Raw genomic sequence first — 8,240 nt, 5'->3', positions numbered from 1 at the left:
TAGCTTCCGTCGCTCTCTTCGCTTACCTCCTCTCGAGGCTTTGGTTGAGGTTGAGGTCTGGGTCGAGGAGGTCTTCCGTAGCCACCACCTCCACCTCCTCCTCCTCCATAAACAGGTCTATTGTTGCTGGGCTGCGGGACGTAGGTGGTTTCGGTCTCTTCGACGACCACGGGCTGGCTTTTCTTTGGTGGTCGGCCGTAACCTCCACCTCCTCCACCACCTCCCGTTGGCTGGTACTCCTCGATGATCACCTCTTCCTTGACCACCGGTTTATTGTGAGGACGCCCTCCTCCTCGTGGCCTGCCGTTGGGTCGTTCGTACTCCTCGATGATCACCTCCTCCTTCTGTGGATATCCGTTACCTCCACCACCTCCATTTCCTCCATTTCCTCCTCCTCCCTGGTTGTTGTACTGCTCACAGGGCTCCATGAAGACTCGTCCCTGGCGGAGGCGTTCGCACATTCTCTGGCGAATGTGCTGTCGAATGCCGTGCTTGATTTTGCGAATCTCGCCGATGGCACCCTTGGCCAGATTGCCGGCAATGTCCAGCGGAAAGAAGGCGGACACTAGGGCCGGCCCTAGGACAGCCATCACCACCACCGCCGCCAGCCACAGTGGCAGTGCTGTGATCTTCATGTTTAGAAAAAAAGTGGTTGAAGTTTTTGACTTGAAAATGAGGTTAGTAAAAGTGGTGGCGGAGGAGCATTCTTTTGGAGATCACTGCGCGGCTGCTGTTGCTGCTGTTGTGCTTCTGCCCTCGGCGACAGTCGACTACTGACTACCATTTCGCCCCACCAGGAAAGTGGAGCACACTGAAGAGATCGAGTCTTCCTTGCATTGAGAGAGAATTCCACTGATATACCAGGAAAAAGTTGGGAACGGAAGTGGGGTGGTGATAACACTGCACAGAGCACTGGTTTTGATTCCTCGTCGAGGATTCTGTCGGAGGAAGTGCGGGGATGATAGTGCTGCTGCTACTGCTGCCCTGAGGAAGTGTACTCTTTACCATTTGCGTTGACATTCTGATTTTAGCTGCTAACTATAGTTTTGAGGAACAGAGAAAAGGTTACGAGGAAAATGGTAGCCAGTTGGCATTTCATTTGTGACTCCATTCGAAGCCCCAACTGATGTGTCAGTTATTGTTTTTTTATTTGATGGCTTTCTACTGAGATGATAGTTGTTGTTGATTTCTAAACTAGACTACTCTTTTAGTACAATGTACATTACTACTCTAGAGACCACATGTGAGGGTGGTGGTGGTAGTTGCGGTTGACGGAGGTGCTGCTGTTGCTGCCAGCTAAATTAGAAGTGGCTGCCGCGGCTGCCACCGAAGCCAGGTGATCATAGCCACCACCGGTGCTGGCACTTTGCTGCTGATGCGCCTGAAGTCCTGAGAAAAGGGACCCCACTGCTGAAGAACCATCGGCTCCTCCAGCACCACCGAGGCCACTGTAGCCGGAAAAGTGCGGCTGATGTTGTGTTTGTTGTTGAAGTTGAAGTTGCTGCTGCTGCTGTTGCTGCTGAATCTGAAGGTGAAGAGGAAGGTGGTGGGGGTGATGGGGATAGCCAGCCACTGATGATGGCAGCAGCTGATGGTGGTGATGCTGGTTAGCATAGGAGATGACCTTGGCCATTGAGGAGGAGATTGGAGAGCCACCGATTTCGAAGGCGTTTTGATGGTGGTGGTGAAGGTGGTGATCATCGGCATCAGCAGCAGCAGCACTACCATCACCCCCAGTCGGAGATTGCGAAGTTGAGGCCTCCTTTGCGGCCTCCAGTGTCGTCTCGCCGTCCTCAAGCTCTGCTTTGCAGACCTGCTTTGCAGCAGACTCTTGGTGAATTGTTGTAGGGAAGTAGTCGTCGTCGTCGTTGACGACGTTCTCTTCCCCTTCCTGGCCGCCGTTGATGATGATGTTTGGTGAGGTGCTGCTGAGGCTGTTGTTGTTGTTGTTGTTGTTGTTGTTGTTTGATCCCTCACTAAGATCGTTGACAGTTGCTGAAGCAGCAGCAGCAATGGCATTTTCATGCTCCTCCTGTTTGATCGCCTTTGATTGCTTCTTGGACTGTTTGCCATTGCGCTTTGAGGTGGAGGTGGTGGTGCCATTAGTGCCCGAAGAGTTGTTGTTGTTATGGGAGTTGATAGAGTCCTCTGAAGCGAACAGCGACAGAATGGTGCTGTTGTTTGAGCTGGCCATCGTTTCAGAGGGCGAAAAGGTGCCCGCACTGGAAGAAAGCTGAAGAAGCGGTGAAAGGCCGCTGTCCACTGGATTGCACTGCTGTGGCTGCTGATACTGGTGATGAACTGCAGAGGTGAAAAAGGACGTCCTCGGTTGCACTGTTTGCAAAGGTTGCTGCTGCTGCTGCTGCTGATGTCCATAAGGCGATTGGTAGTGGCTAAATGGACTGATGTTACTGGGCATTGCACTAGTACCTCCTCCTCCTCCTCCTCCTAAATTGAAAGGCGAAGATGATGCTGAGCCGTGTCCGTATTGTGCCGTCTGACCGAGAATGCTGGAGTTGGAGTTGTAGTGGTGGTGGTGGTTCCAAGATGGTGGCTGTGGATGGTGGTGGTGATGGAGAGACGACAGTCCGTTGACAGCTGCAGTAAAGGGTGAGTAGACGCCGGCGGTTTGCGCTGATGGCAGTCGATCATGTTGCTCCTGCATTTGACCGCCTCCGNCTCCTAAATTGAAAGGCGAAGATGATGCTGAGCCGTGTCCGTATTGTGCCGTCTGACCGAGAATGCTGGAGTTGGAGTTGTAGTGGTGGTGGTGGTTCCAAGATGGTGGCTGTGGATGGTGGTGGTGATGGAGAGACGACAGTCCGTTGACAGCTGCAGTAAATGGTGAGTAGACGCCGGCGGTTTGTACTGGTGCCAGACGATCATGTTGCTCCTGCATTTGACCACCACCAAGAAAGGTGCTGGTGGTTGAGGAGTTTAATGGCGGTGATATCTGTGATTCTTGTGGAAGAATATTTGCAGCCTGGTGAGGAAGGTGGTGATGGTGAGCCACGGAAGGCGAGCCGTACTGATGATGAGGTGAGGAACCGAAGGTCCGGTGGTAGGGATGCTGAAAGTGATTGATTTGAGCAGAAGGTGCAGGGTGAGGGTGAGGGAGGTGATGGTGGTAACGAGAGGCAAAGGACTCGGCTGCAAAGTGCAGGTAGTTGGAGTAGGAGGAGGCAATCGAGGATGAGGAGGAGGAAGGAGCGGAAGGTGGTGAGTTCGAAGAGTTCGGTGCCAGCGAAGTCAGCGATTCGTTGGAGAAGAGCAACATCTGACTACCACTACTACCACCGACATCTACGGCAACCGGACTGACGTTTGAAGTGGTCGACCCTTGATGGTCATCTCGCGAGGTTTCAGTCTGAAGAAGTGATGGACCTTGAAGAGAGGGAGAGAGAAAAGCGAAGATAGTGATCAAATCGAACTGCGAAACCTTTGTTTTGAAGCATTGCCTCCTGGCGTCTTACGTACTCTGCGCACGGGACACGCTGGCCCAAAAAGCAACCGAAAAAATTCCGCGGTCTTTTTTGTCTCGCTCGCTCGCTCTCATTCACCGAACAGACTTGGCGCTGAACGATCTTTCGCTCGTTTCTATTTTTCTTATCTGTGCCATTATCATCTTCATCACCGCCATCAGGAGAGTGTTTCCCAGTTGGTAAGTTCTTTCTCTCTATTTAGCTCATTACTTGTGTGCTCTAATGTGCTCATTATTTTTTCTTTCTGTTTTCTCGAAAACAAGTTCTCTCTATCTTGCATCTCCTTTGCCGCACAATTTTCGATTCACAATTTTCAACTGGCAATAATTGCCGTTGCCGCTGCCGTCAAATGTCATCAAATGGTCGATCTTTCATTCATTCATTCGCTCACTCATTCATGGGTAAGTTTGTCCAACATTTGTCTTTTGCTCTTTTTTGCGCCATTCGCTTTTTTCTTACCTGATAGTGAGTTGGTAGTGTTTTGCTGTTGCTGCTGCTGAAACTGTTGATTCGCCGCTGTAGCTGTTCCATCGCCGTAGGCTGAGGAAGTGCCTCCAAACTGCTGCTGCTGCTGCTGTTGTTGCTTTCCATCTTCGGGAGACACTGGACCGCCGGTGTTGTCTCCCGCATCAGCTGTTTCGCTAGTTAGAGTAGCGCTGACTGCGACGACTTCATTGCCCGGAGAATGGGCGCCCGAGAGGGCTTTATTGCTGCCGCTGCCGCCGCCGCTGCAGGAGTAGGCCGCCTCTTCCTCGAGAATGTGTCCTCCATCGCCACCATTTGGTGAATGCGAATGATTGGCNCAGCAGCTGTTTCGCTAGTTAGAGTAGCGCTCACTGCGACGACTTCGTTGCCCGGAGAATGGGCGCCCGAGAGGGCTTTATTGCTGCCGCCGCTGCAGGAATAGGCAACCTCTTCTTCGAGGTGTCCTCCATCACCGCCATTTGGTGAATGCGAATGGCTGGCGGCGGCGGTGGTGTTTGAAGAAGAGGGAGCAATCGAAGCTCGATAGCTGCTGAGCATTCCCGTCGTGGCCGTTGAGTTGTTTGTCGGCGGCGCCGATGAGGAGCTTGCCGCGTAGACGGCGTTTAGGTAGTTTGATGATGAGGATGATGTTTGCCCACTACCGCTTGTTGCCTTTGGCAGCAGAAAGCTGTCCATCTTTAGCATGTCACCGTGTTGGTGGTGGTGATGGTGATGGCCTCCCATTACATTNGCCTTTGGCAGCAGAAAGCTGTCCATCTTTAGCATGTCACCGTGTTGGTGATGGTGGTGATGATGATGATGGCCTCCCATTACATTACCACCACCACCACCACCACTGCTGGGCTGNAGCAGAAAGCTGTCCATCTTTAGCATGTCACCGTGTTGGTGGTGGTGATGGTGATGGCCTCCCATTACATTACCACCACCACCACTGCTGGGCTGCTTGATGGTCCGCCGGCGACGCGTGCGGATCGTCTCCTTGCGCATGGCCGCCGGCCGATTGACTCCATTGAGGCGAAAGTAGAGGCCGCAGGCGTTGCAGACCGAGTCGCCCATGGCATTGCGCCGCCACATGCTCGTCGCCTTGGTGCCGCAGTTGGCGCAGGTGAGGCCGGTCCGCCGGGTGGTGGTGGACAGGCGGCGGACGTTGCGCACCAGCGGGCGGTGGGCGCCGTTGACGCGCTGGTAGAGGCCGCAGGCGTTGCAGAGGAACTGCTCGGCGCCGAAGCGCCGCCAGAGGGGCGTGCAGGTGGTGTGGCAGTTGTAGCACTCGCGGTGCTCCCCCGACTGGTCGTTGGCGCTGATGATGGAGCCGTGCAGCGTCTGGTGCATGCCCTCCTGCAGCAGCGAGGAGTCGTCGTCGTCCTGACTGCTGCTCAGGGACTGATCCATCGGATTCGAGTGATGGTGATGCAGTTGCTGCTGCTGCTGCTGCTGCTGCTGCTCCAAAGTCCCCTGCTGGTGATTGTGGTGANAGGGACTGATCCATCGGATTCGAGTGATGGTGATGCAGTTGCTGCTGCTGTTGCTGCTCCAAAGTTCCTTCTTGATGATTGTGGTGGTGGTGGTGAAAGTTGTTGTGTTCATCACCAGCAGCCTCGCTGACGACACTGGCCAGCTGGCCAAATTGCTGTCGGCGATTAGCGGCCGCCGCTGCAGAACTGTCGCTGCCTACCATTTTGTCCAGGGGTGAACTTCCACTGCCGATAAAGAATGGAGCACTTTGGTGTAATCCTCTTCCTCCTCCCATTAACTCCACCTGATGGTGATGATGATGGTGGTGGTCAATTGATAGGGATGCTAATGGAGGAGGAAGGGGAGGCGGTAAAAGATTGGATGAGGAGGACATGTTCACTGCTGCTGCTGCCGTAGCTACGGCCGTTGATGTTGCTGCCGAGGTCAGTCGACTGGTGGTGCTCGGCATGAGGTACATCTTGTGTTATCAGCTGCTGCCTCTTCTTTTGCACCCTTATTGGCCCTGTGAACTTTTCCTTTCACTCTCTTTGTTTTCCTCTGTTTGAATGGGGGGATTAGTGATAACAGCTGTGGTGAGTGACCGGCGATTGAAAAGTGGCTGCTGTTCAGGAAGCTCCTCACCCACCGCCGCCGCTGACCATCGATGACGCCGATTCGCACTAATTAGCAGCTGCAGCAGCAGCAGCAGAGCACTGGTTGATGGCAATGCTTGGGTGCACTTGGGCAATTGTTTATTGTTGCAGCAGTTGTAGTAGTTAGAGTTTACAGGTGATGAGGTCCACCAGACAAGACAGTGGTGGTGGTCGTGGTGGTGGGACGATGCTGATTGCATCGATGAGATCAACTCGGGTCGATATCGATACACGCACACTGCCAACACAGGAGCCAGGAGAGGGAGAGGGAGAGAGAGAGTCAATTACGGAGGCGGTGGTGGTGGTAAGTGGGAAGAGAGAGCAGGCACTCCAATCAATTGATGGTGATGGTGATCGAAGTTGCTGATGCTGTGTTGACACTTAATTAATGTTTGCCACTTTTACATTTTACATTTGCAGATGAAAGTGGCGGGCGCGAGCGAATAAAGTCGCATCAAGAGAGGCTGAATCGAACACCTCCACGGCTCATTTGCAAATAATCGCCTCGAGTTGATCAACGACGGAGCCGACGGCCACCAGCACAAGTGGCAGCAGCATCACACCATCATCACCTGTCGTCAAGTTTGTCGCCTTGTTTTTTCCAGTCAGTTTTTGCTCTGGCCACAAGCGTCAACATTTGACGTCGAAGCCTGCCGGAGAAGGTGAAGACAAAGACGAAAACGAAGAAGAAGAAGAAGAAGGAGAGGAAAAAGAAGATAAGGGAGAAGGNAGCCTGCCGGAGAAGGTGAAGACAAAGACGAAAACGAAGAAGAAGAAGAAGAAGAAGGAGAGGAAAAAGAAGATAAGGGAGAAGAAGGGGACACAAACTTGTCCTCTTCTTTTCTGGCCACAGTCTTCGACGACAGCGAAGGCAGCAGCAGCAGCAGTGCTCGCCTGGACACTCCTCGTCGGACGGCCTCACCTGCTGTTGCCGGCACTGCAACAGCCGCAGCAGCAGCTAATTGCCCAGCCAAGGTAAGTTTGCCTCTTTTCTTCTTCTCCTTCTCCTTCACTGCCTTGCCTTTGCCTTGTACTGCTGCCGCTGCTGTTCAGTACCAAAGGAGTGGTTTATCTATCGCTGCTGCTGAAGCTTAGCAGCTCTTTATGTGCTGTTCTGGTGCCGCTGCTGCTGCTGCTACAGCATCAGCAGCGTCGGCGATTGACGGCGATATGAGAGAGGCTGCTTTTTTATGCGCTCACTCTGTACTTTACTTTACTCGCTCTCTGATGGGGCACTCTTATCACGGCTGCGGCCTGATCCTATAACGAAATAGGATGTGCTGCTGCTGGACTGAGGGAGAGAGGGAGACCATCACCAGAGGACTGGTCGTCGTCGTCGTCTTGTGGCGCATTACTCGCTCACAACTAATGTCTTNTATAACGAAATAGGATGTGCTGCTGCTGGACTGAGGGAGAGAGGGAGACCATCACCAGAGGACTGGTCGTCGTCGTCGTCTTGTGGCGCATTACTTGCTCACAACTAATGTCTTGATGCTATCTGCTCTCGGTGCGGTTACGAGAGAATATTACCGTGCCGCCACTCAATTGTCTCTGCTCTGTGTTCTCAGCGAGACACAATTGACAGAATTGACTATGCGGTGAGCAGCACTCTGCAATCTTTCCCAGCAAGAACGATGACCACACATTTGCCGCCGCCGTCATCAGTGGAGACGGTGGGGGACAGTTCGATGCACTCACTCGATGCTGAGTGAATGAGTGATGTTCGAATTTGTCTTTTACGCTCACTAGTGAGACGTGTACTTACTTTACCCACTTTTTTGCCTGCTCAGCTTTAGTCGCATCGTCACACTTTTAGTCTCTCTCGATTGCTTTGTCCCCATATACTTCTGCTTCTTCTTGTCAAAAAACCTCTTCTCAACATGTCCTCTTCAACTACCAAGAAGTTCAGCAGCAGCAGCCACAAGGTGGTGGACAATCTGAAGACGCAGCTGGAGGAGCTGCTCGAGTCGCTGGACCGCCTCTACGCGACCATCAACGAGCAGCTGGGCGCCCGCATTGGCTCCGACTTTGACGAGATTAACGCCCTGCTGGCGGAGGGCTTCCGCTCGGTGCTGGACGGCAAGCCGCCCAACGAGGTGGTCGAGGATGCGCCGTCCACTGGCTCGGAGGACGAAGATGGTGGCGAGTACGACTCGGAGTGCTC

General features: G+C 53.2%; 1 protein-coding gene across 1 annotated transcript; it reads right to left on the bottom strand.

The window, feature by feature from the left end:
- Positions 1 to 1,725: 1,725 nt before the first annotated feature.
- Positions 1,726 to 2,194, bottom strand: LOC108380903 (E3 ubiquitin-protein ligase cblA-like; the record flags this gene model as incomplete). The annotated part of the gene is made up of 1 exon (XM_017637304.1): positions 1,726 to 2,194. A coding segment is annotated over exon 1 (469 nt), but the record flags the coding sequence as incomplete, so codon positions are not given.
- Positions 2,195 to 8,240: the final 6,046 nt, after the last annotated feature.

The sequence above is a fragment of the Rhagoletis zephyria genome, unplaced genomic scaffold, assembly GCF_001687245.7.
Source record: "Rhagoletis zephyria isolate East Lansing unplaced genomic scaffold, Rhagoletis_zephyria_1.1 Rzeph_scaffold_20760, whole genome shotgun sequence".
In the NCBI taxonomy this organism is placed as follows: domain Eukaryota; kingdom Metazoa; phylum Arthropoda; class Insecta; order Diptera; family Tephritidae; genus Rhagoletis; species Rhagoletis zephyria.
This window is presented reverse-complemented; position numbering and strand designations above follow the sequence as displayed.